Source organism: Phalacrocorax aristotelis, chromosome 5 (assembly GCF_949628215.1).
Source record: "Phalacrocorax aristotelis chromosome 5, bGulAri2.1, whole genome shotgun sequence".
Lineage (NCBI taxonomy): Eukaryota > Metazoa > Chordata > Aves > Suliformes > Phalacrocoracidae > Phalacrocorax > Phalacrocorax aristotelis.
In genome coordinates, this window is record NC_134280.1 from 3,289,668 (window position 1) to 3,317,369 (window position 27,702).

The 27,702-nt window shown below is 44.5% G+C and overlaps 2 protein-coding genes across 8 annotated transcripts in view; one reads left to right on the forward strand and one right to left on the reverse strand.

Moving 5' to 3' along the window:
* ORC4 (origin recognition complex subunit 4) overlaps positions 1-18,250 on the forward strand; it is a 446,994-nt gene extending 428,744 nt beyond the window's left edge. For 5 of the 7 annotated variants that reach the window (XM_075092776.1, XM_075092774.1, XM_075092779.1 and 2 more), the window contains exons 3-14: positions 530-606; positions 2,339-2,429; positions 4,959-5,034; positions 5,446-5,531; positions 7,635-7,683; positions 8,210-8,361; positions 10,240-10,413; positions 10,745-10,831; positions 14,276-14,384; positions 16,275-16,370; positions 16,455-16,522; positions 17,579-18,250. In XM_075092776.1, coding sequence (XP_074948877.1) covers positions 530-606; positions 2,339-2,429; positions 4,959-5,034; positions 5,446-5,531; positions 7,635-7,683; positions 8,210-8,361; positions 10,240-10,413; positions 10,745-10,831; positions 14,276-14,384; positions 16,275-16,370; positions 16,455-16,522; positions 17,579-17,767 — 1,254 coding nt within the window. In that variant the 3' untranslated portion in view covers positions 17,768-18,250. Of the gene's footprint in view, positions 1-529; positions 607-2,338; positions 2,513-4,957; positions 5,035-5,445; positions 5,532-7,634; positions 7,684-8,209; positions 8,362-10,239; positions 10,414-10,744; positions 10,832-14,275; positions 14,385-16,274; positions 16,371-16,454; positions 16,523-17,578 lie in introns of all 7 variants that reach the window. The other 2 variants (XM_075092780.1, XM_075092781.1) reach the window with 2 other exon arrangements.
* A 2,461-nt stretch (positions 18,251-20,711) lies between these two features.
* The window catches only part of ACVR2A (activin A receptor type 2A), a 70,697-nt gene continuing 63,706 nt past the window's right edge, over positions 20,712-27,702 (reverse strand). Inside the window, exons 10-11 of the mRNA XM_075092787.1 lie at positions 25,503-25,633; positions 20,712-24,505 (exon numbers count right to left, since the gene is read on the reverse strand). Of these exons, the coding sequence (XP_074948888.1) occupies positions 24,311-24,505; positions 25,503-25,633 (326 nt within the window). The 3' untranslated portion in view covers positions 20,712-24,310. The remainder of the gene's footprint in view (positions 24,506-25,502; positions 25,634-27,702) is intronic.

The following is a 27,702-nucleotide window of genomic DNA, read 5'->3' on the forward strand; positions in this document are numbered from 1 at the left end:
GAACTGAATCTTTGAAGAAACTGTAACTTTGATACTTCCTCACGTTTGAACGTTGTAGGCCGCACCGTTGTTGTGAGTGGTGCATAAAGCGTGTTCACTGAGGATTTGGGGGAATAATGGACTGGGTTATGTTTTATTTAAGTCAGCTGGGAAATGTTTTCTTGCCTGTATTACACAATGAGTTAGAACTAGGAGTTAGAATAACTACTGACGTAATTTCGGTGACAAGTCTAACATCCCTTTGGGGCTGAAGGAAAGGAACTGCCAAAGACACATATTGCTATCCTTTAATTGAATTTTCTCTCTTCTGCTACAAAAGGGTCTGTGAAATACTCTGCCTACTGCAGCTTTATTCTTACTTTCATGACCCCTATATCATTGATGACACTTAAAATTTGCATGTTGGAGTGTTCGTAACACCACAGAAACACGCATCTTTTACTGTTATTTTATTGCAGTAATTGCGTTATTGGTACGTTCTGGTGTTTCAAGCACGAAGCTTTCTCTCTGTCTTGTGTTATATCCATAGGTGCAAAAAATTCTACGTGAAAGATTCTGTCACAGTACTGCTACTGGGAAGCTGTTTGGGGTTGAACATCAGTACAAGTGAGTAATTTCTACTTTAACCACAGTAGAAGAATAATCAGGTGAAGTCAGAATTTTCTGCTACCTCTGTTTTTCCAAATTACACAGCCTTAGATGACTTGCAGCGCAATGCTTCTAAACATTGTTTGCCTCAGATTTTAAGAGTTTTTATACAACCATTGCTTGCTGTTTTGTCTGCCTCTGAGTTTTGGATTTCTCGTCCTTGTTCCAGATCTGCAATTCCTGAAACACTTTTTATTTGAGCCCAAAAGATACTTTCAGTGCATATTCTAAGGCTGTATTTAATGACCCAACCAAGCAAAAAGTTAAATTCTCTTGTTGGGAGCCTTTATTTTTACTTCAGGTTTTCTCCTGTTGTTTGTAAGACTGTGTGCAAAACAAATCTTAAACCTTGGATGCTAGCATTGTGTTTCCTGAAGTAGAGACCCATGTTTAAAACAAACCTACTTCTTGGAGCCGTCCAGATGTGGAGGTTAAAGTTAGGAAGAAGGGACCAATTGTGGCAATAACACTGTCCTAATAGTGGACCTTTTACAGATGCAGGTCAAATTCTGAAAATATCGAACACGTATCTAAAGAACTTCGTTTTAAACAATTGGTTTTTCCAAGGGTAACTTTGTGTAAGTTGAATCACCTGATGTGCGTGAGCATTAGTTTCCTTTCCCTTACAGGAAGGAAAGTAACATTTCTGATATTAAAAAACAGCGTGGTGTAAGATCCACGCAGAGCTCACATGGATGTGTTTATTGTTGTTGTGAGAAAATATATTTCTATGATGTTAGTATTCTACAAAGCAAACCTCTTCTCTTTATATTGGAATTCTGAAAAACAGTTTACAGACTGTCTTCTACTTAATATGCCACTGTTGATGAATTACCCTGGAGAGAAAACATGATGAACTTCCCAGCTTTTAGTTTTTCTTTCCCAAGGGATATCAGGGCTCTTGGCTATAGTTAGCTCTCAAATCGTGCACAAAACCACATGCCTTTGCTACAGCCATTCTGTAATGGCTCCTTCACTCCTTTAGAAGCGATTGCATGATGTCGGTATTCTAAGTGAAGAAAAAAAAAAAGGCATATTAAATGTGTGCATTTGTAAATGTTTGGGAATTGGGAGTGCCAGTAGTTTTTGTAAGTACTTTAAATGTGGTACTAGGTGATAAATCTGTCTGGAGATAATTTAGAGTTGTTCTCTGTTCCTTCTTTCGTGTGGGAATAGAATATGAACTTGAAGTTTAGTAATGCTGTTACCGTTCACAACCTTTGAATGCCTAAATTTAGCATATGATCAGTTTTGTGAAGATTGTCAAAATGAATGTATTCCACTGGATTATTAATTTTTACTGGGGTCAAGGTTTTCCTTCAATATGTTTGCCAGTCTTCCTTTTTCATGAACTATATATTTTTCTCTGATAAGAGAAAGCAATCTTTTTTTTTAAGAAAGAAAACTATTGAAGTCTGTCCTTTCATTGTAGAGAATTGTAGAACTTTATGAATTAGTGATACTCCTGACTTCTGCATGTTTTAATATTTTAAAATATTTTAAGAGGTCTGATCACTCAGCCTTTTGTACTTTATTGTAGTACATTTTGCATGCCCTGAGCGTTGGCTCTGAGAGCAAGCTGAAATGTGTCAAGTTTTCTCTCACGTTTGAAAGATCCTTTGAATTTTCCACAGTTTCTGTGGGTGGTGTCTGGTCTGAAATTTTTAACCTATTGCTGTTGTCAACACAGGCATCTGCTGGAACTGCTGAAACGAACGGTGGTTCACGGAGAAAGTAATTCTGCCCTCATTATCGGACCCCGAGGATCAGGAAAGACTGCGGTATAAACACGTATTAAAAGTTGATACAGGGTCAAATTAAGCCTGAGGTGAACAACCTCACTGAAGTCCTGGGAGCTTTTGGAGTTAAGTTTTCATCTCTGCCTGTTTTTAATGAGAGAACTGCTAGTTGTTTACATATAATTTCAAAACATTCTAGGACTTCTTGTGAGATAATTCTGTTGAAAAACAATATGGAGAAATTGGTTTCCTAATTACAGTCTTCTGAAATCTTTCAAATGCTGAGTTCCTGGTGATTTTGTAAAACAGAATAGCTTCATGTGTGGCTGACAAAAGCACGTGCCTGTCCACCCTCGCAATGACTTGCAGAAGTATGCATGCTTTTGGAAGTCTTTGCATGTCTTCGCTAGGTTTCATGACACGCTACACGTACCTGAAACATGTAATATGGAAATATTTTTATCAGAACAAGTTGCATTTGTCATTCAGCGATCTCACTACAGCATAGGCTCTGCCTTCTGTCAGCATTTTGCCTAGTACAACTCTGTAATGGCTCTTGCCGCAGAGGCGTTAATCTTTGCAACTAAGGCCAGGTTTTGCTTACCCTTTAAAAATTAACCTGCTGTTGCTATTGGGCCTCTGCTGTAAAAGTTACAGAAAAGGCATCAAAAAACTGTAAAAGCAGTAGGCAAAGGTGTGGATTTATACATGGCTATTCATATGTGAGGTACCTTAACCCTGTTTTAAACGTGTTAGAGAATATTGTTACCTAAATTGCTAGGAGGTTGGGTATTGTATGGCCTAGTTTACAAGCATAGGTTTTTGTCCTTTAAAGGAACTCTTTTTAGTTGAGGGATGTGAAGGGATGACATCTAACTTCAGTGTTACATACTTTAATATTATGCAAACACTTAAGTCTTATGTTTACATGACTACAAAATGGGATGAATAGGTTGGCTGTTACTGCAAAAAGTATTCAAGATTGAAAAATTACAAAAATTACTTTGGAAGTTTAGCAAGCGGCCTTCAAGCTTTTCAATACAGTTGAATAGAAATAAATGAATAGGTGGTAAGCCTATCCATGATACGGCTGACACCAGTCATTCTGCCAATTTGTTGATAGCTTTCTTGTTTCGCATTTCAAAAAGTCAGTATTGTTACCTTCTTCTGTTAGCCATGATGCTCCAGAGAGCGGCTGATTGCCTAAAAATTATGGAGTGGTGGTGGGGAAAGGCTTGATAAACCAGTGGGAAGTAAGGATTCCTACACCTGTGGACTTCCTGCTGGTCTTGAACTGGGGTTTATTTCTCCTTTATTAGATTTACAGATTTGTAAGTAAGTAACAAGCACTCTCACAGTGCAGAAAATAGTTTTTAGATTTTCTTGTATTTGCAATGTAGACTTTGAAGGTGCAATTGAGGTTGTTGGATAAGGGGCTAGCTGGAATGGATGGCATCTGCTTATTGGGTATAAACTTGAGAAACCAAGGGAATAAGCTTTTTTGTACTGAGTGCTGTATAGTAAATGTTGGCATCTGTAGGAGGAGTCTAGCTGTGTCTGCTGCTAAATCCAATATCAATAGAAAAGTAGAGAAGAGCTTTATACAGCAAGGAGATCAGAATAAATGTGGAAGACACTAAAAAACCCACAATAGAACGATCCCTTAAACACCATGTGCCCCCACCCTCCAAAACTCAAACTACTTTTATTATTTAATTGAAGTTTACATTTTCTTCCAAACCTTTCACATAAGGATAGTGGAGATGAAAAATTGTGGTCCTTTCTGCCAGAATACAAGCAAGAAAATCACGTATGGGAAGTGAATGACTGTCTTATTCTATATCAGGTGAAAGATGTTAGTTCTCAAAACAGATTGCTGGAGACAAGAAAATAGTATGTGTGTACATAAGTATATGTCTGTGTATACATACACATAGGTGGGAGCTGCGAATTCTCACCTGAGGAAGCAAAAGCAGAGAAATAGCAAGTGAATGAAAGTTAACATTTCGTCTAGTTAAGTGTATTTTAATGCACGTTCCTTAACGACTTTTGCCAAGAACAAGCTCCTGATGGGCTGTAAATTGGGGACCCCTAAGTTTTATAAGCAGGAGTTGATGTAATTATGTGCAATTTAATTGTGTCAGGTTTCCTAACTTAAAGACGAAAAGAATAAGCATAGTGTCTTTAAAGATTTAAAGCAATGACTTTTGTTCTACAGCATCTAGTGATGCCATGAAGCCGAATACTCACATCTCAAACTCATAAAGTTTTTTTTTATAAAGGCAAAAGACTTAGTCACTTGTTATTTGGGTAATATCTAAACTATTAGAGTTACTCTTGTATTTTTCTCCCGACTAATTCAGCAGGATGAACAAATGTAATTGCTACACTCATGAGAGTGAATGCGAAGCTGTCATTTTAGTGTTTTAGTCTTGAAAGTACTCAGAAACATTGTTACCTAATGAAACTGCACATATTGTTTGCTATCTGGTAATATCCATTTGTACGCTTTTCTCCTGTTAATACATTAATCTTATTATAAAGAAATCACGTATTTTTTTCTTTCTCTAGTTATTAAATCATGCCTTAAAAGAGCTCATGGAAATGAAACAAGTTAGAGGGAACCTCTTGGAAGTTCATCTGAATGGCAAGTAATCCAGCATTATTCAAATGTTAGGTTATATTTAGTTGTTATATATTGTATGTACCGAACAAAAACTTTGGTTTCAGCAATTGTAATCTAGCCTCAAGTATGGACGCATTTGTCCGTGAGCTCCCCAGTGCCTTTCTTTGGATCTCTCTATAAAGAGAACTTTTGTGCTTTTAATGGCTTTTCAAAGACATTAAAAATCAGTTCAGTTGTGACTGAAGTGAAAGTAACTGAAGGACTGAATAACAAAGTAACTTCTTATTACATATGGAAAATTACTGTCTGGTCTTAATTTATAAAAAGGCTTTGTAAGGCTGGAAATGGAGAGAAGCTTCTGGATAAATTTCTAGTGGCCTCTTGGAGCGAAGGAGAACTGCCAGTTATTCATGAAAAATCATTTTATTTCAGGGCTTCTGCAGACTAATGATAAAGTGGCCCTGAAGGAGATCACCAGACAGTTGCACCTGGAAAATGTGGTTGGTGATAAAGTTTTTGTAAGTATCAACTTCATTATACTCTTCACTGCTCTCCCTCAAAGATCCTTGCCTAGAAAACTCGCTTTATAGAATGTGACTTGTTGAGACTGAGTGGGCGTTGAGAGTTTATTAGCAAAACTGTGATGGGCTGGCTTGGTCTTCTCAAAGCTTTCTCTTTTAAAATATTTAATAATTGATGGCTGTAGTGAACTGTGGCAGCAGGTACCTGTGAAGAGCCTGGTGTACGAACACTTCAAGCGTGCCAACAAACACTAGTAACGCTCAGCACTTGTGCAGAACACATTTTGCTAGTTGAGCAAGATCAATGCATCCTGATACTTTTTCAAAACCCACCAACTTTGACTTGGAGATGGAGGAAGAACAGGAAGGCTCTCCTACCATTTACTTCAAGCTTCTGAATAAAGCAAACATTAAGCATTCTGCAGAGGCTTTCTTCAGAGGGGTGAATTGTTTTGGCAGCACTGGCTTTAACATTTCAAGACAAAGAGTAAGCAAGTTAACCAGCAAAATAAATAAATAAAGCTGTATCTTTAGTATATTTGCAACCTTTTTTAATTCATAGGGAAAACTATCCAGGCTTCTTAGAGCCTTTCATTTTACATAGAATTTCTAATAAAATATTTGAGAAAAGGTCAATGGAAGCAAAGGTAAGAAACTCATTTATGTTAGTACTGCAGTCAGTAATAAAGAGAATAAAAGTGCTTCAGATTAAATTTCACTCATTTGAGTGTGAAACCACTTGGGCTAGTGATCTGAGCCACCCTGGCTGCTGCCTGTGTTTCAGTGAGTGTGCTTGAGAGGCCAGTCTTCTGGTGTGACAGAAGGTCCTTCTCAGCATTGTCTCCTCCTATGCTCCAAGAGGTAGGGCCTCTGAGATCAGCAGAGTTTATATAGCTGTGCATCGGGTGTAATACCAATCCAAGTGGCTAAAGTAGAATTCTGAGAGGGGAGAAAGCTGAACTCTCGTTGGATGAGGTTTATTTTTATCAGTTGCATTTGGAAAGCTTCTAAAGAGAAAAGATGTTACTACTTTATTTAAGAGAAACCAGAGAACTAGGTTAGAGGCAGTGTGGGATGCAAGATGAAGTGTAGATTGTCATTATTAGGCTTTATTATCTTTTCAGAATGCTTGCTGCTTAGGCTGTGCGTCAGTTTCTTACTTATCCCAAGTGATTTTAGATACAGAGCATGGAAAACCCTGTCTGGTGGAGAGCTAAAAATTTTCCCAAATACAGCTGCAGCCATAAAAGGAAATAGCAAGTATTTAATATCAGTGTAGCCATTTGAATGAGTTGTCTTTTCAGCAAAGAACAACTTTTCAGTGTCTACAGTTCTACTACCAAAAATGGTGGAGGCAAAACTGGACTTAAATATGCTTAATTCCCCTGTAATTTTCCCTGTTAAGTTATCGTGGAGCACTGCTACACAGTGATGTGCAGGAATGTCCTGGCCATAGAAACTTTTCCCTTCTTAGCTTCTGCAGCTCACATTCAGAGAGTAAGTTGGCTTTTCTGCCGTCTTTGATAGGGCTTGTGGTCTTCCATTATAGTTATTTCCCATCCCACAACGTGCGTGCTTCAGAGTGTGTAAATGTGGGTGTAACTGGAGCAGAATGGTTGTAGCAATTCATTGTTTTCTGTCATGAATGTTTGTTGTTTTCCTCTATCTAATAAGGTTGCAAATTAAAAAACTGCATGCTGATCATTCTCAGTGGAACACGTTAGATGGCAGTTTTTGCATGTGTGTAGACGGAAAATGAGGATGCAATAGCTATTAGAGGAAAGATAGAGCTACTTGGAAATTTAGCTTATTGTAGACATTCTTCTGATCACAAATTTCTGCCTGTCTGAGGCAATTAGTTGGGGTTTTCAGATGGGGGAAAAAGCGGATCGCTGTAGAGTTACCTATCAGTGTTCTTGTCTGCGGAGGTTATGGTTATACAACATGAAGTAACATCGCAAATTTTCAAATGCGCCGGTTCTGAAAGCAGGGTTTTAGAAGGAAATGGGCTTCGTTATGTGCCTGAACTTGATGTAGTTGCACCATTCTGAAACCGACGCTGAAAACCTATTGTGAAACTTTTTTGTCTTCTCTGTGTAGGGCAGTTTTGCTGAAAATCTCGTGTTCCTTCTTGAAGCTTTAAGGAAAGGTAAACACTAGTAGCCCCTGTTCTGAAGCAGCCTGTGTGTGTCACTTGACTGAAAAGTTAGCGTGTGCGTGTTTCTCCATCTACTTGTACAAGCGGTATGAAGAAATCTAGCCCAAGAATGTGTCATGGTTAAAAAACAATGTAAAAAATACATAATACTGAACAAACATATGCCTGACATAACTGATGCTCTAAAGGCTTGCATGTGATGGTCAGCTCTGCAGGACAGATTCCTTTATCCAGATTTAAGCTATTAAGAATAGTGGGGTTTTTTTAAGAGTTTGCCATAGAGGTCTGTCTTCCCTTGCAACCAGAAATGATGCTTGGCAGAATACTACAAAACCTTACCAATTTTTCAGTGTATTTTTCTTTTTGCTGTTGTAGCAGTACACGTGTGGAAAGCAGGGCTTAGTGAAAAGCTAAAAGAAAATATGTAAATTGGTAAAACCTGAAACTGTGCAAGCTGTAGAGGTGGAAGCCTGATGATGATGTTGCCGTAGCCTAACTTTTAAAATTGCTGTCTCAGGAGATCGAACTAGCAGTTGTCCGGTCTTGTTTATACTGGATGAATTTGACTTGTTTGTTCATCACAAGAATCAGACGCTGCTCTATAACCTCTTCGATATATCCCAGTCAGCGCAGACTCCGGTAACAGTTATTGGACTTACATGTAGGCAGGTAAGACATTGCGCTTTCTCTAAAAAAAAAAAAACAAAAAAGAAAAAAAGCTAAAAACTTTGAGTGAGAGACTTTTGTCATAGTTGGAATGTTTTCTCTTCTCCTCTCCTGGAACATTACTTAATTTACTAAGAGGCTTTTCCCAATTATCCATTTTTCTGACTTTTGAATTGGGGAGGGGGTAAAAAAAAAAATAATTGTGCTGAGACTAAACTTAGATGACCAAAAAACTGCAAAGCCTTCAGTTTGACTGCTAAAGGGGCAGGTTTTCCCTTCTAAGGAGGCAGACGCAGGACTGTTGTCCGGTATTACTGCAGAAGAGCCGTATTTATCCGTGTGGCTGTTGTGTCTGTGCCTGACGTGGCTATGCTGCCGTTCGCCCTGGGGAGAGGCTCCTGGGCTTCTCAGTTTCTTGGTCAGCAGTTGGTAAGAACAGTTTTAACCCACAGTGTTTAAATCATTGTTCTGAGGGCAAGGAATTTTTTTTAAGCACACACTTCAGTGAGGTACTTTTTCTATAATAACGTGTTCAAAATGGGGTTAGGATCCACGATAAACTTGCTGTGAGTTTTGCCACGACGTTGTAGGGAACTGTGGACAGACTGTGTGTACACTGTGAAATAATTACTTTGTAACACTATGGAAGCTGATACTTTATAAATATTATACTGTTTTTCTCAGTACACTGGATTGGTGGTGAAGCTAGCTGGGTCATGACAAGGAGAAGAAGAATTAAAATCTTTCATCAAAGCTGGAATCTGGGGTTGATTGGGTTTAGGTGATATTTAGCTGGGCAAGTTTTTGTAAATTAATAGAATAGTTAATAGTCAATTTAGTAAATTACAATCTTTCCTTTTGCTTCATTGCTGTCCCGAGTCTGGTATCCTCATCACCCATTATTTAGAACCCTATATGCTCTGCTTTTGAACGTAATTAAGGTAGCGTCTTCAGAGGCTGTGCCGTGGTTGTGGTGATAGCTGTTGCTTCTGAGTTTTTTTTAAATCCCTAGTCCTTGTTGCATGTTAGTTCTAAATTGAAAGGGGTCTTTCTGTTTCGCACTGTTGGCTCTCTATTTGCTCTTACCGCTCTCTTTTTGGTGAGGAATTTGTGTTCTTTTTTTAGTGCAAGTAAAACCACCAAAGCCAACACACAACAACCCTTAAAAACCAAAAAGGCCTATCCCAAATTCCTAGAAACTAGGAGTGTGCTCATTCTGACCCAGTATAAGGTAGGGGAACGGTGCTGTGTTCCTCTAAAAGGAGCAAGCCGGTAGGTTGTTTCTGATGCCGGCCTATTGCGATGTGTTCTGAGAAAAGTAAGCTTTTCTCTTACTCTCTTCAACCAACAACTTGATGGCAGACTTGCTTAGTTCTGTGTGACTATCTTAGAAGATAAATATTGGCTCTTAAGTTTTGGGTTTGTTTTTTTTTTTTTAAGCTAGATTCTTTCAGTGTGACGAAAGGCAGGTGAAATGACAGCTGCCAACCAACGTATCTACTAAAGAGACAACTTGTCGAGAGCTGCGATAGGCTGCCACATCTTGAACGCAGATTTAAGTAACTGAAATATTTACATAATCTATGGAGAAATTTTGCTGGGTATCCTAGCAACTAATTACCCTGTGTGATGTAGCGCATCACATGATTCGGGTAAATGGCTAGTTCTGAGGCATTTCAAGGCACATCAATTACAATCATTAGCAAAGGTCTTGTTAGAAGGTTTTAAACCTGAGAATTTAATTGTTTGTTTGTCTGTGTTTTTTTTTTTCCCAACACTATTTACTTTTGTGTTTCCTCTTGCAATTTTTACTGTAGCAAAGAATGCACTAAATGCGTCTGCTTTTTTTTAATTATTATTTTTACTCTTTTTTTTAACAAGGATATCCTGGAGCTCTTGGAGAAGAGAGTAAAGTCAAGGTTCTCTCACCGCCAGATATACTTGATGAATTCCTTTAATTTTAAACAATACCTTAGAATATTCAAGGAACAGCTTTCTCTTCCTGCTGAATTTCCTGATGAGTATTTTGCACAAAAATGGAATAAAAACGTTCAGGTATTTAAAGCTCTTTATACTTGGTTTTAGTAAAACTTATAAAGTAAGACCAGTTTATAAGTGTAAACCTTTACCCAGGATTAGTATTTCCTTTGGCTATTTGAGTTTGTTATGGAATAAGGCGAATTGTGAGAGAGAATCTTTGCTTATTGAAGTCTGGAGATAAAATTGTGTCACAAAACAGACCAGAAAGTTCAGGTTAGACATGAAGAACTGTGTTGTCAAGCATCAACTGAGCTCTTTCTGAAAGTTAGTTAACCAGTATATTTTCAGGTGAGTATGAAATGATTTGCTGAGATGATTAAAACATTACTTACATTTTTTTTTTTAGCATCTCTCAGAGGATAAAGCTGTGCGAGATGTGCTGCAGAACCTTTTTCACTATGCCAAAGATCTGCGCTCACTTCATTTGCTGTTGGTATGTATTTGGATGTATATATATTAATCTGTAAACTTGGGTTTTTCAAGTCAGTTGTCTGAGCTTTTCTTAAAACATCTTTTTATTGAGTGGGCTTTTGACAGTGCTGGTTTCTTGCATGCTTTATCAGTCCCTGCTTTATTAATGAATTTGAGTAGATCCAGTTTCTGTAGCAGTTACATTGTGAGGGTGTACTGTTTAATTAAAATGGTGGTGAGGTTCTGGTATTTAAGAGAACTTTTGCCAAGCCTTTCCATTTATAAAGCAAAACTGTAGGTGAAATACTTGCAAAATACTCATTCCTGTCTGAGATTCTTTTTGGTTGCTGGTCAATCCTGAAAACTGCTTGTACTAAAACCTACTTTTTCTCCTTTAAGTCTGTTGCTGCAGCCAAATATTCCTCTGTTCCTCCTCTTGCACTAATAAATCTGTCGCTATAGTCAACGTGTTTCCCTCCATTGAGGTCTGTCTTCAAAGACCAGTAAATTTTGGTGCCGTTTTTGTACTACGGAGTACAGTATTTGTTGTTGTCGTCCCTCTTTCCACTCTGTCTTCCTGAACCGTTGCTCTTGCTGCGGTGCTCCTGAGCACACATGATGTGCATTTACGGACTAGTTGCTCCTGGATTCCTCCTGAGTAAGAGAGTTCAATATATCTACAGTCTTGTTACTCACGCAGAAGAAATGTGGAAAAGAGAAGGAGAAGTGCTGTCCCTTTTATCACTTCCAGTTTCTTCTTATGCAGAGTATCGGACCAAACCACTTTAGGAACTATGATTAGGCACTGCTTTGTTTTCCAGAGCTGGTTTCACATATGGAACATTTCAGGTAGCCCAGATGCTGCCCTGAATTCGTCCATTACTCTGACACTAGTCTGGGAAATGTGATCTTAATCTTTTAAATCTTGAGGTGCTGGAAGCTTGAGGCTACTAATCCCTAGTAATACTGAGACGGAAGTTAATCCTGATCTTCCGAATGACCACATTGTCTGGCATCAAGGGCCTGAGGAAGCAAAAGCGAATTGTACTTGGTAGCTTCAACCTTCCCCAGTTATTTTAGGGGAGAGGAGGAAGGCTGCTGTGTGGAGAAAAATTAGCCTTCTGCCTCTCTGTTAACTGTGAGAGAAGACTTCTGTGTTCAGTAAGTAGGAGGTAATGCTGACAGCGAACTTCCTCCTGTCACGACAAATAAGCCGGAGCTTAATGCGTGGTCAGGCTCTCTTGGAGGGTTGTTTTTTTGGTTTTTGGGTTTTTTTATTTTGATCTGCCTGCCTCCCTCCTGTTTTTTAACACAGTTACTATGAATGCAATAACATTCATTACAGAAGATACGGAATGCTGGTTTGACCACCTTAAAATATCTATGTGCTTCTGTCAGCGTGCAAAGCCCACTAAACGTACCTGCTTATCCTGTCTGGTGCAAATATTCAGGTGTTAACCTTCAGCTCTGTGGTGGCCTGTTCTTGAGTCCTTAGTGCTCACAGCTTCTCCCAACACTGAGTTTATAGCCATGCTGAAAACTAGATTGTGGACTTCCTGCTCTCGTTCTGAAACACACGAGCATGATCGGCGTCTTCTTTCGGGCAGCCCTCTGTGGATGCAAGTTCGTTACAGGATTGCAGATTATTTCTGGTTTAGCGGCACCCAATTCTGTCTCTGTGGCTTGAATGAATGCCAGAAAAAGGGCCGATGGCTCCCTGAATAGCATCCCTTTGAGCTCCAGAGTGTGTCAGAGCCGAGGCTGAAGCTCCCGATTGTTTTCTTCAGCATGTTCTGAAGAATTCCTTTAGAAAGGGGTTTTTCACTCTGAAGTCATCTTGCTACATAAAAGTATGCAATACAGATTCTAGCGCTTCTGTAATTCTTTTGTATTAGCTGAAGCGTGGATTAATTGCCCTACATTTAGTTTTTAAATTTTTAAATTCATACAGTTCTAAAAATCTGTAGGAGCCCGCTGTTTGAGCTGGTGAGAGCAGCTCTGCGATGGGCAGTGCTGATAACTGGAGCTGCTGTTGCTAATTACCTGCTTTTCAGTAGCAAGGACTTGTTTTCAGTGACCGGCTATTTTTAAAATCCCATTTAGTGCTCCCCATCACTTCGCACTGTCAGTTGAACACATGGGTTTCTGTTTCATGTTGCACTACCCTAAGTGGGATTGTGCAAAACCTTGGAAAGCTTGGAAGAATCGAATGAGTTAAGTAAAAAGAAGTGATTTTTTGCAGAAGTAGGACTAGATAGCTAGTTTTGCTTTTCATAAATGCTCTTTTCCCCATGGTGTCTCTTGTGTGGGTGACTTCATGTGATCAGGTGCTTGTCTGCCTCTGAATCTGGTAAACCAGAGGATGCCCAGTGCCCCAGGCTCCCTTCGGTGTAGTTACCAGTTACTCTCAAATCTCCCTAGCCCTGAAGCAGAGGTGGCAGTGACTGACAAGAGATACCGCCGTGTTTCCTGTACTTCTTCCCATCTTGCATGTCCATTACTGACCTGGGCCTGTTGTTTCTTCACCCCTCCCCTTCTTCCCTATCCAAATTCACTTTAGCCTTGATAGTATTACAACCTCATTCCGCACCTTTGGAAGTCTGAACGATCGTGCAGCTTGTTGAGGCTGTTCAGTTGACATCTATAAAAGAAAGAGGACTAGAAAATCCTGGTGGTAGATAGTATTGGATGTTCTCAGTGAGAGACCTCAATGGAACAGATGAAGCAACAGTTTCTCATCACACAGAGCTGCAGAAGTCGGAGGTAGTCACTAAAAGCCATTTTTTGTGTTGATGACTATTAAACAGCAAAGTATCTACCAGGCAGATACTTCAAGCCTGGAAGAGCAAGCGAAGGTCGCTGCAGCGTGCCTGCTGCTGAGCGAAGGCCTGTGGATAATCAAGAGCTTTGAGGGAGCGGTGTCAGAAGGGGTCAGTTAACGACGTATTTATTAACTTATGTGTGTTAAGAACTCACTTTCTGTGACAGGTAGTTAAAGACTGTTAAAAGGTTCAAACTGCAGCTACATTTGAGACTGTTTAGTGAATGTTGTGAAGGGGTAACTCACATTCCGTAAACAGAGGGGCGCCTTCAGGCACTGTCTCAGCACTTTCAGGGACACGAGTGTACCAAGGTGCCCTTAAGCTAGTTGTAAGTCATTCGTACAGCAATCACCGAAGTATGCTAATCCATTGACATTAACATAAACAAGTTAATGAGTGTTTATCTCCTCCAGTGAGGAGGCTTTAAAGTTTTAAGCCTGGAAAACCTCCCTGGCGAAAGGCAGTTGTAGCTACCAGCTATTTACAAGGTTTTCAGTATGAGCCCACTGTCTGTAGGGTTTATTCAATGATGTTTCCAGTAGATGACTCCAGGGGAAATGTGTTCTTCTGCATTCCACCTCCAAGTAGAAAGCACATCTGGTAATTAGTAATTAAATGAAAAATGTCTTCTGCTTTATTTTTAGATGCTCGCTGTAAGTAACGTTACTGTGCATCACTCGCTTATCACTGCATCAGATCTTCAAGAAGTAAGCAAGCGGTATAGGGTGGACTCAAAAGCAAACATCGTACATGGTAAAGCTCAGCTTTTTTCCTCCCTGAAAGTCTCTTAGGAATTTGGAATGTGTGAGGTTCCTCCCTGAAATCCTTTTGATGCAAGGGATGCTGTATAGTGTGGTGTCCCCTGTTGGTGTGAGCTGCAGAGGGAATCCATCCGCCCTGGGAGTCTGCTCCATGCTCATCTGCGTGGGTATAACAATGCCGGATCAGCCAGGAACAGAGTTACAGAATAGTTGGTATAAATCCCGCTCAGCAGGGAGCTCGGCAGCACCCTGCTACGATGCAGACCTGCAGCTGTCGGTACTGGGCAGCCTGCGTGGATCTGCCCTGCCAGGGGAAGCACCGGTAGCCTGGACAAAGGCACCTGTCTGGGCAGTGTTTCTGTCCTGTCTCAGTGGTGGAGGAAGGAAGGGAAGGTGCTGACCTCTTCCTGCCAGCGCTGGGAGCTGTTGCAATAAACCCTCTGAGAACTGCAAAAATCTTCTCAGATATGTACAAAATGGGAGCATGTACTTGAATTGTACTTGAATGCTTGTGTCAGCCCTGGTGTGGCCAGCAGGGGCCGGGCAGGGATGGGGCCCCTGTGCTCGGCCCTGGGGAGGCCCCACCTCGAATGCTGGGCTCAGGTTTGGGCCCCTCGGGACAAGAAGGGCCTGGAGGGGCTGGAGCGTGTCCAGAGAAGGGCAGCGGGGCTGGGGCAGGGTCTGGAGCACAGGTGTGCTGGGGGGCGGCTGAGGGGGCTGGGGGGGTTTAGCCTGGAGGAGGTTGAGGGGGAGCCCTTCTCGCTCTCTGCAGCTGCCTGAGAGGGGCTGGAGTGAGGGGGGGGTCGGTCTCTGCTCCCAGGTAACAAGCGACAGGACGAGAGGAAACGGCCTCAAGCTGCGCCAGGGGAGGGTAAGGTTGGATATTAGGAACAATTTCTTCACTGCAAGAGCGGTCAGGCCCTGGCACAGGCTGCCCAGAGAGGTGGTAGAGTCACCCTCCCTGGGGGTGTTCAGAAACCCGTGCAGACGTGGCATGTGGGGACATGGTTTAGGAGGCCTGGGGGTGTTGGGTTGGTGGTTGGACTTGATGATCTGAGAGGTCTTCTCCAACCTTAATGATTCCATGATTCTGTGAATTCTGTACTCTGAGAACTGCAGCAGCATGCGCTTACCTGCAATTAACTGAGCATCTGCTAATGCTGTACTGACTCCTGTAGCCGCGGGGCTGTGGCGTGCTGCTGCCGCCTGTGCGTGACCCGGGGCTTCTCCCCTCCTGAACCCCAGCGGAGGGGTGTACCGAGCGCTATGCTTAGGCGTCCTCTGATAAGCGTTTTGGAACCTGTGCAAAGGGTGAGAAGAAATAATCTTCTCCTGGTGATGATACTCAGCCCAAGCGTAGTCACAGGAGGAATCCTTCCCCGATCAGGAAGAGTTACCTTGTCCCCTTGCTGCTTTATGGCTTCTGGATTTTACAGGCTTTGGGTTGGCTTGGCCCTGTGATTCTCCCAGTCCCCTTAGTGCCGTGGAGCTGATTCCCTGTGTCGCTTCTTTAGCTTTGAACAGCAAACAACCCCTTGGAACTCTCACTTCGTGGCACGTTACACAGTAGCACGGAGATTCTCTTGGTGCTGCTAATGCTGCTTTGGCACAGCGCACAATCTGCAACGAGGGTTTTTCTTTACGCTTAATTTTCTTGCTTTTTGATGGAAGCAGCCCATTTCTTAACATGTTCGCTTCATCCCTCTGGAAAAGAAATGCTCTCTTATCCAGCCTCTCCAATTCTGGAGTTGTTTTTTTTTACAGTATGAAGCTATGCGAGGCCTACAGGCGTGTGCAAACAGAGGAGTAAAACAGCATGTGAACTGCTTGCATTTCTGATACGCTTAAGAGACATACTTAGAGCTCTTGTCTTTCCCTCTAGGTTTGTCTGTCCTGGAAATCTGCCTAATTATAGCGATGAAACACTTAAATGATGTTTATGAAGGAGAACCATTTAACTTCCAGATGGTTTACAATGGTGAGACAAATGCAGGAACTTCACGTAAGCTAAATCACCTACTTTCCCCTAAGTAACTTGGTTTTTTTCCTATCCCTGATACAGAATTCCAGAAGTTCATACAAAGGAAGGCGCACTGCATGTACAACTTCGAAAAGCCGGTTGTCATGAAGGTAAGCCTTGAAATGCAGTTGGTTTTATTTATTGTAAGGTATTGAGATGTGGGTTTTTTTTCCCTGGTGCGCAGATCCGCGTAGTCACACGCAGCCCTAGAACCGAGGGCGGGCGCTTCAGGGCGAGGGGAGTCGCAGGTGGGGGCTTTGGGCAGTGCCCGCTGCCGGCACCGCACCTCGCCTTCCCGGGGGCCGGCAGCTCACGGCTGCGCTGAGCGGGTAAACAGCGGCATTTGGGGGAGTTTAGCACCAGGGTAAGGAGCTGCTTTAAACAGAGCTTAACTGGTTCAGGACGGGGGTTCAGCAGGAACGACTGTATGAGCAACGTCTCCCAGAGGAGAGATTTGTGTACGTGTGTAGGCATCTTCATCTTGCTCCTTCGCTTCTGTTGTTTAGAAGTGAGGTCTCCAAAATTTAAATTGATCTTCCCACATCAGAAAACCTGTTTTACTTAATCCAAGTCCCAGTAGGTCTTACTGGTGTTTGGAATCAGTTCGTAGCTGTTTTGCCTCAACCAGCTACAATCTAAAGTGCAAATTGAAAATCAGGAGTTTGGTTACAAACCTGATGCCCGTTGGCCCTCTGGGCTGGTGGCTCTGTTAACGCAGTTTTGCCAGGCTCAGCTCAGGGATCTGGTCGCAGGGCACAATCCTGCCGTAGCGCAGCACTCAAACAGGGGTCCTGCAGGTTTTCGCTTAACGAATTTAACCCGACGACCAGCCTCGCAGCTGCTCAGCTTAAACAATTTGGGTTCTGATTCAGCGTCGTTCTGCTATGCTTGAACTGGAAATGACGTACAGCTGCCCATGCGCTTGTAACAGGCTCTTCCCGTTTGTCCCCCGGAACAACAGCGTCCTTCCTGGTCAGTTAATGTGCAGGTTTCAAATACGATTTCTTTTTAAGAGGAAAAGCGAAGGTAAACTAGAGCTGGCGCTTCATGTCTGTCTGAGGTCACGCACCGCGGGTTTCTGTCACAACAGCGTCCTCCCAAATGAGCGGCACAGCCCAGAACGGCCCTATCTTCCGTTCCCTAATATTTTTTTCTTTTGTTTTTAGGCATTTGAACACTTACTGCAGCTGGAATTAGTAAAACCGATAGAAAGGCCGTCTGTGCGTGGTCAGAGAGAGTACCTCTTAATGAGACTGCTTTTGGACAACGACCAAATCATGGATGCTTTGCAAGCGTACCCAAACTGTCCGACTGACATCAAGCAGTGGGCGACGTCATCGCTCAGCTGGTTGTGAACTTTGTGGAACTTGCAGTATCGCTTTCTGCATTTAAAACTTTTGGAATTGAACTTGCAAACTCCAGAAGATGTGATGTTTACCCGCAGCAGGGTGTTCAAATTAATAAATTTTTGGAAGAAGCTCGCTTTGCTGTGCTTCGCTGATCGGTTTGGGATCTTGGTTTTTAAGGAAAGCGATACTGCTGTATCTTCTAATGGCCATGAAGTCGATTACCGTAAATGCCCAGGCCGTTTAGCTCAGCTCAGCACTAATGGTTCCACTTCGCAGAAATCGGAGCTCTTTGGAACTTCTCACTCGCGGATTAAGATGGCTCCGGGCACCGGCTCAGCGGCGTGCTGCCACAAGCGGCCGCGGGGCTCGCGCCGTGAGTTCTGAAGCACAGATCCCAGTGCCGTTTAAAGCTCATACTTAGTGTCCTTTTTCTTCTCAAATTTAACTTGAGCTAGAAAATTGACTTAATTAAAGCTTTAATCACCGCTACCTTCAGCCAGTTAGTGGTATTTCTGTGCAATGTCTCCCGGTCGTTCAGCGGAGGGAGCGATGCTGGACGGGCACCTCGTGCAGGCGGCCGGGCCGGAGTCTCCCTGCCCGGGGGCGGCTCTGGAGCTCTGACCCAGCTGTCCCAGCGCTGCAGCGTCAGCTCTGCAGGGCGAGAACCTGGTTTTAGAGCTGCTCTAGTGAAAGATGGGTAGCGCCGCGCATGGGCAGGGCGTGCGCAGCAGAAGTACGGCCCTTCCCAGGTGAGGGGGAGCGTTGGTTTGGTACCAGACGTGAAGTCTGGGTTCTACAACGGCGTTGTTTTTCCAAAAAGTGCGTGCGTTTGCCCCTTGCCCGAAACGCCGCGCGGAGCGGGAGTGCTTTATTCCACGCATTTTTGTGCAAAGATGGGTACGAGCTGGTAACCAGGTGGGCACCCTGCACTGAGACACAAGGCAGCCATACAGTTCCATGTGTCAGTCACAGCTAGTGTTGACACCCTCCAGCTAATCGCTGATTACTTTCTCATTTCACCTTAAAGGCACGGCTCCCTTGTAATTCACACAGCCTCAGAGAGTGGCTTATTTGAGTTGGGGATTTCTGGCCTATGGGTGTGATTTTTAGTATTATAATGAGGGCAGTTCACCTAAAGGGCACTTTGGTTTAGTTCTTATCAACATCCCGATTAGTTGTTGTTCTCATTTACGTGCTATATCACCGCGTTCTCAGCATCTTCTGAGCCCCCTTCTCTGGCCGCTAAATCCTGCCTTGCCCGGCTCACGTGGGTCATTGTTATTGCTTAGGAGAAAATTCTGTTTTCTTGGGGATCTCAGTTTGAGTTGAGGCTGTAAGTAGCGTGGGACACGCCACGTTCCAGCCCGTTAGGCCGCAGAAGGCGGCCTTAAAGCCCGTGTGATGTAACAGGCATTTGTGGCAGCGCAAGGGCTCGGCCCTCGAGGAGCTGAAGCAATTGCAGCGCTGTTTGTTCACGCCTGGGCCCCCCTCGCTCTGCTGTCACTCAGGTGCCCTCCGCTTCGGTCAAAGGGTTAGGTTTTATTTATTTTGCGCTCTTTACTGCTGCGTAACGATACTGCCTCCACAGGTGCACGTCTCGCAGCACTGCGCTTTGAAACGCAGCCACATAGGTACTGGGCTTGCCCTAACTTTGAGAGCTGGTCCTGGAAGTGTCCAGACTAAGAGGCTGCGCGTGAGTAACTTCAAGTTGTTAAAGTCTGTAAAATACAGTTAAGTTGCAAGTGACGGCTCAGGCACCCTATGTGATGCTGTTAGCTGGGACCGCTAGTGCAAACTCTCAGTAAAAAAAGTTTGCTGCAAGATCTTCCACAGAAGTAACTTAACCAGGAAGAAAAATATTTATTCGGCCAACAGAAATCTCTCTGCAGCTCACATACTTCAAGGTCCTTGAAAAGGGGAAGGGAGGGGTTACCCAGCGCGCGGGGAGCAGAGTGGGATCAGGAGGGGCTGGTGTATTGCACGCGTACCCGTAGCTGAGGAGCAGCGGCTGCGTGACAGCGGGGTACCCTCACAGGAACGTTGATTAAATCAATCCCAGCAGCAGCAGCTCCCCTTTTCCCCTCTGCTCCCACCCTCAGGCCTCCTACTGGAGCAGCTGGGTGCGGGCCGCGGAGTGGCGCAGGGTGCTGCTGGAGCACCCCGCGGTCCCGTGAGTAGCGACGGTCGCCAAACCCCTCACGCCGCAGCCACCGACTGGTGCGAGTTCAACCTCTGCGTCCAGAACGCCTCGCCCTAAGTAACAGCCTCCCAGCCACGCGGCTGAGAGAGGCTGGAAGTGAGTGAAATCTCCCGTTTTCCAGAGGAGCGACAGCTCTGCTGGCAACGCTGGGTCACTTCTACAAAAACAAGCTGCAGCAGCGATAACGCAGGCTGGAAGAAACCCCCCCACACACACACATTAACAGAAGAGCAATCACAGTGTAGCCATGGATTTTAAAGGTCTGGTTGATGAAATTTAACATTTTTAGAAGGGAGAGGGGTGACGGACGGGGCACTCGAGCTTCGCTCCTTTATCTCTGCGAGTGGCGGCCGCAGGCGCAGCCTCGCACTGGCAGAACACGGTGCCCGGCCCCGGGGCTGGAGCAGCCCCGCAGCCTCTGGGCCAGGGACAGCGATGGAGCGCGCAGAGTGCCCAAACCCTCACCCTGGCCTTTCCCTGCCTCCGCCCAGCCTTCATCACCACAGCCCAGAGTCTGCCTCGGCGCTCAAACTGCACGCCTGTGCAGCGTCCCTTCGAGGGGGAGGGATGGGGAGGGAGGGTTTTCCATCCGAAACGCTGCAGCTGCAGCTTCTGCGGTCGCTTCCCCGCCCGACTACGCTGCAGGGCCTGCTCGCTTCCCGTTACTCGCCCCGTGGCTTGAGAATCGCGGCAGGCGCGGCCGCATCTCCTCTCCCGCAGTGTTACAGCGTGTAAAAAGGCATGTATGAGTCATAGTAGTCACGTTTTTTTATTTTAACTTTTGGGGGGAATAGGGGAGAAAGAGTATACATTTTTATTTGTACAATATTTAACAATCACTTTATTGAGGGCGGGGGGGGGGGAGGATTGGTTTATTTTTAGTACTTGCAGAAAAACAGCAAGTACCTTTTGACAGTAGTACAACAACCTGTGCCCGAAACACTGACAAATACGAAGAGTAGAGTTAAAATAATTGCTTACCAAAATCTTGAGAGGTAACGAATAGTATATGGACTGAAACGGCGTTAAAAAAAATAAAATTAAAATAAAAAAAAGTACTGCTGGTTGAGTATCTGAGGTAAATGATGTTCCATCAAGGATGCTACTTCAATCATTCTGCCCGTGAACATCTATTGCAGCTTTCTGTGTTTTGTACCAAGTGTTCCTAATGAATGTTTAAAAAAAAAAAAAAGAAAAAACGTTAAAAAAGAGAAGCTGGGGAAAAAAAAGAGCGAACTGGTAACCCTATTCATTCTCTCGAACGCTACCACGAACAGGAAATGTCTTATTACTGCCTGGTGACAATTTAGTTCGCCCACCGGTAGTCGGTATTTGGAAACCACACCGCCTTTTGAACATCGCAACTCCAGAAGGCTCGAAGCGATGGATTTCGGTCCTCATGGCACGGGTTCAGATCACCGCCACGAGCGACAGCGCTCGTCCAGCAACTCCAACAAGGCCGAGGCACGGCCTCCGCTCTGGAACGCTACGGCCCGGGTGGTGGGAAGTACAAAGTCATGCAGGGTGCGACACGGAAACTTCTCACCCTCTAACACGACGGCAAAAGTAACGCTGAACTTCTCTTAAGGGGCTTAAACTTCGGGCGCAGGCGGAGAAGAGACTCAGGCCACATCCCCTGGCAGAGCCGCGGTTGTCAGACCAAGCTCAAAGGTAAGAGCAAGGGGGCGGCTGTTGCTCAGGGGACGCCTGAGAAGGTGACTCGCTACAGGGCATAAAGGGACAACAGTCACTGCCCGCCAGCATGTAATGCCAAAAGACTTCCACCGGTGTCAGTCTAACTGAATGCTGCCCTCAGTTACGCTTGCGAGGCACCGCTGGCTCGGGCACCATCACAGCTCGCATGTTAGACGCCCTGAAGTACAACCAAACCACCCCTCAAAGCACCCCGCGAGCACAGCCGCACCAGAACAGCTCCGGGAGGGTACTGTTCCCCCTTCGACAGTGTTTATACTACGGCCATCCCTTCCACAGCGACACCAAATTATGCTGTTAAAAAAAAAAGAGGAAACCCTTTTAAACCTCATACTTAACCTCAGGTTTAAGCAGCTCCCCCTTCGCCGCAAGGACCTGCCGTAGCTGCGGGTCAGAGGACAACACCCAGATAATGCGTGTTTTAGACATGACCAAGTTCTGCATCAGCTCTTGACTAACTGATTACAAAACGATCTGTATTTACTCTGGTTTTTGCTCGTAACAGGGTTAAAACTCACTGGGAGCACAGAAACTTCAGCGAAACGCGAATGGGCTCCTGTTTGGAACTCGGCAGCTACGTTCGTGCCCTGCTGCACGTGTAAAGTCGCATCCCTGGATTAAAAACAGAAGCAAAACGAAAGCATCAATCAAAGAAGCGGCCACAAACCAGAGCTCGCTCTTCAGACAGCCGAGCTGCCCCGCACCGAGCTGCCCCTGCGGCACCGACGGGCTCTCCCGGCTACCCAGAACCCGCGGCACCCCGCGAGGGAGGGCAAGGCGGAGCGCGGCTCCTCTCCTCCCCCCCCGACGCCCAAGAGCACGCAGGCCTAGGGCTTGCGACTCCGTAGGGTCTCGTGTTGTTCCCAGAGATCAAGTTCATGTAATGTGTGAAACCGGGAGTAGCTCGCGGCCGCACAGATCGATTTTTGAGATAAGGTTCGCAGCGAGCTCCGAATTGCAACATTAAAAGCTTCTTTCGAAAGACTGACCGCGTGGTGTAAAACCAAGAGCGACGATGAGACGCGCAGCGTGCTACTGGCTATCGCCGGTTCTGCGCTCCAGGGGCTTCTAACATTTATTTTACTTGAAAATCTGCGCGAAGGACCAAATAAATGGAGTGAAGCCGTACTTCCGAGCAGCACTTTGGCACCCACCTATGAGTCACTTTGTAATTTGAAGATAAGGCATGACTTCCTAAACTCAAGAACATTGGAGTTGTGAAAGCCATTTTGATGTTTTTCCGCATTTCTTGTGAGTCTGTGCTACGGCCACTGGTATTCGTTACCTCGAAACAGTCGCTGCACGATGCGAGTTGTAAGCGTAACTAAATCATCCCTGAAATTTGTAAGCCTTTCTCATCTGAAATCTGCGGCTTGAATTTTCCGTCCGATTCTAGGGTGAGCCTCCGTGTCGCGGACGCCGAGCGGCGCTCTGGGGCGACGGCGCCGAGCTCTAACAGAGGGAAGTTGCGAATCTCAAAGCAGAGAGTGAGGAATTGGGGGTAACTGAGCTTCCTGAGGTGATCCTGAAACAGCGATACAGAACCCACTGCATACTGTTTAGTGAAAGAGAACACGCGCAAGGCAGACCTTTTCACAAACATAAATAGGAAAAAGACTTTTTTTAAAAAAAAAAAGAAAAAAAAAAAGAGTTCAGAGCTTTCCAGTGTCATAGCTCACAGAAAGTTAAAAAAAAGTCATGCTTAAGTTCTCAAATATTCCTCAGACACAGCAAACCTAAATAGTGTTCAGTTAAATAAATGTATGAGAGATTCTGGGGGAATGGAGGTAAGAGAAAAGCTTGAAACTAAAAGAGGAAGGAAAATTTTGTTTCAATAAACAGCACTTTTTTTTTTTATACACAACAAGCTAGTACAAGAAAAGGCTAAAAACACTGCTTTAGGAATGGCCATTTACTGTCGGCATGAAGCATAGCTTACCCTTTTTAAATAACACAGTGAATTTGAAATACATCATTTACAAAACATGGATCAATTTATTATTCCAATTCTGTTAGTGTTGTCAATCTCATAATTTAGCAGAGGTGGAACTGAGGTATACCTTGTTGAGGGAGGTTAAGTAATACTTGGAAGCCTCTTTGCTATATCCCACTTGATTACTTTTGTTTATGTACACTGAACAGCAGCACACTAAACATTCACAAGCTGTGTCATATTGGCATTACAATAGTCATTTTTATAAACAACAGCAAATGCAATAAAAACAAGTTACCCTTTTTTTTAAATCTGAAATGAAATGTTTGATTTAAAAAAAATAACAGTAGTTCATTTAAGGAATTAGTCTCTTCTGACGGGTATTAAGAAATCTGATGTCAGTTTTTAAAACGCTTTATTAGCCAGCACAGGTCCGTATTCTTCATTTAAGTTCCTTGACAGCGTTGTTAGGGTTTTCTCAGTCCCCGTGTCCTTCAGGTGTAAGCAGGGAATGCAAAAAGTCTCACGGATCCATGTTTGGGAGGAGGAAGGGGGAAAATAAAGGACAAACACCTCTTGATGATGTTCCGGAGAGACTTACCATTCTTTTCACACAGAAAACAGCAATGACCTAAGCAGTCCCGTTCGCTTTAGCAGCTCCAGTGAAGAGTCCCGGCGGTCAGTGGCGTGACCAGTGCAACTATCATAGACTGGATTCTTTGGGAGGAAAGTCAACATTTGTCACCATTGTGACCACGGTCACGATGTCCTCTGTCGTTATAATGTTAGTTAATTTTTGCATCTGAATAATCCGTTCTTCTACGCAACCCGCCGACAACCTGGCCTCCGCGTCGTGATCCCAGCACTCCTCTATCGTTTCGCAAAGCATCGCCATGCCCTGCGAGCAAACAAAGCAAAGTGAAAAACAACGGTACGCGGAGTTAGAGCGAGTTTTACGAAGGCGGGGTCGCCTGGCAATTCCAATAGCAGGCTGCATTTTAAGGTACACCTGCCAAACCTCGCCCCTTCTGCCAACCACAAAGCTCTGCCTCTTTCTTGTGAAACCTAGCGGGGTTCAAAACCTTTTTTACAGATTATTTTGCACTATTTAAGCAAGATACGCAACAGCCAGCAAACCCTTTGCACCGCACAGTGTCGCAGCCTGCTGGGGAAGTCCTCGTGGTATCTTGAAAGATCCTGCGCTAAGAGAGGTGAAGTTCTTCAGCGATCAAAGGAAACTTGAACGCACGCACCGAACAGCACAAAAGGGGGTTTGTGTCTGACAGCAGGTCACTCTTCTCCAAAGTAACACTGAGCTAATACAGTCATATGATAATTACAAGGAGCAGATGGTAACGGACACTCGTTTTTCTTGCAGACAGACAGCGTCATCTATTGTTTCTAACAACCCGTTTTTTTTGGGGAAAAAAAAAAACAACCCAAACCCCGGTGCTAGGAATAAGCAGCGGCGTTACTGCAAGTCTCCAGCCATGAACCACGTCAGGGAAGCATGCGATTCCTCCCTAACCGATCCCAGAAATGCTCATACGACACTGCCTGCCCTATCTTAGCACCTTCAGTGTGTAGCATTCCTGTACTAAATCAAGATTATTATTTCTTAAATATATTTTTAACATGTGCATTCAAAGATTACCCTCAAGAATTTCTTCTTTCACCAAAAAAGAGTGTGTGCGTGTGGAAAATCACTCAAATCACTCAAGAGGAGAGAGAACGTTCTAAGATTAAGAACACGCTAGTTTACAGTCCATCTACTTCTTACTAGACCTACTAAATTCTTCCTAAAAGACAGCATTACGAACACAGCACAGGATTAACCAGATTTGAAATTCAAATCATGGCAGAACTTTGAAGAACTCGGTTGCGTAACTACTTACAGAATGTTTTTGCCAACACTCTCTTAAAACAGGTCTCTTCTTTTTATGAACTACAACTTCCTGCATGTCTTCAAGGGAGGGATGCTGGCCAATTTCTTCTTCAAATGGCAACATGTACTCATCTACTGGGCCTACAGATAAAAAAAACAAAGAGAAGTTAAAGCACCAATTTTGCTTTATAAATGGGGGAAAAAATAAGACTGGTATCTTAGAAACGTAGCCCATAACCAGGATCTTATGGAGCCGTTGACTTTCTGTGGCGGTTATGGCTCGTCCTAACGGCAGGTTAGCAGCAAGCCATGACCAAGATCTTCGCGAAGCAGCGGTGGCGTTCACCGGAGCTAGAAGCCTTCGCTCTCCTGCGCGTGGCAGCCAAGCGCGGCTCCCGGCCCAGCTCCCTCGCAACTGAAAGCTTCGAAACGCAAGGGCGGAGGGAGGCTCTCGGATCCACAGCTTCTCCCCTGCCTCCTCCAACAAATCATGGCTTTGGTAGGATCAGTCATCCTCCTCCTCCCAAGTTTGCTGGCACTCTTGGTATCAGATGGCCACGCAGGCACCCGACAGCCACTTGTGAATGTTTTCAAGTACCACAAACGCTGCAGGAAGCAAGCCTGCAACAGCAACTGCGGCATCTCTCTGCGAGTGTAACGCGCTGCCTCCTCCAATCCACACTGCCCAGGACAAGAGTACCTATGTGGAAGGCTAAGCGTAATACTTGTCCGTAACAGAACCCATAGGAGGGACACGCTCCGTATGCTGAACCACAGACGACATAATGGACATTATCATAGTAAGGTGTTTTGTGCTCTCAGATCAAGTCTGAAAAAAGGAGGAAGGGGACCACAGCAGAAGCGAACGGTATGGTACACGTGAGTCCCACCAGGTACCTTCCGGGGAAGAAAAGCCCAACCACAACCCACAAAACACCCCACCACAACCATGTCTTTGCAGAAATTGAAGCGGCAGCCAGGACTGCGATCGTGGCCGTAGAGCTACACAAAGCTGTGACTAAGGAAGGCTGCTTTCCTTCACCGACGCCACCCCTACCTTCTGGAACAACCACCGCATCGGCCAGACACCCCTACGACACACTTCTAGCGAGATTTAGGTACGTACATTTTACAGTACACCAAGGCATGAAAAATCAACGCAGAATGTGGGACTCGGAGACTTGTGTGAGATCGTGCAGATCCTGTTAGTAAACAGCTTAACATTTCTAAAAGGGTAAAATCTCCCCAGTGGCTTCTGCTCCGCGAGGCACGTCTGAAGCAGAAAAGCACTGCTCGGAGGGGAAGAGTGCTGTGTGGCCACGCGCTGATCTGCTGCGATCTCCCGTGCGCCCTGGCTCGTTACATGGCTGTCAGCTGCACTCGGCTCTCCCACGAGAGCTTCGTGACAAACAGCATCACAAGCCCAAGTGAAACTGTCGTATTTACTTAGTTGGATTCAGTTGCTTTCAAGACTGTACTGAAAATGCAACTTTCTCCCCAGCATTTTTGAGCCTTGCCTTTTGTCTTGCTCTTGATTAATCCTGACTTATTCCAGACACACAAAAAAGATCTCTATTTACAAAATTTAAGAATAGAATTCATACTTGAAACAGGGGACACCCAATAACTTTGCTTGATAGCTTAAAAATTGGCTCCAATGCTGTGCTTTGAGGCAAACGACTGTGATGGACCAGCTGCAGATCTCTCAGACATGACTGTATTTTCCATCTCTAGGCTATCAACCAATTATCAGAAATTCCTCAGAAGTTCTGGCATCTAGGTGAGCTGAACTAATGATGCATGAGTGACAACGAAGAGAAAGAGAGGGCAGGGAAGCACTGAGCTTCCATGGCACAGCCTCACTCTGGCACCTGTGGCTAAACCAGGAACAGAGCCTTTTCTATCTCTTGCTGCAGACAACTGACTCCCCGACGCACTGAAGAGCAGGTCACCAGGTCGGTAAGGGCCACGGTGGCATCCTGCGTATGCCTGGGAGCAGCTAGAAAATGATCAACTGCATCAATCTGCTTTGTAATAAAATATATGTTGACCTACGAAAACTCATGTCTTTTGGCCTTATAATCCCTGGCTGTATCGGGAGCAGCTCTCTGACGTTAATCGGCGCCTCCGCACATCTTCCCCAGGCAGCACTAACAGGCCGGTCACTGCCCAGGTGCTAGGGTGTACAGCAGGAGGCACTGACTTCCCAG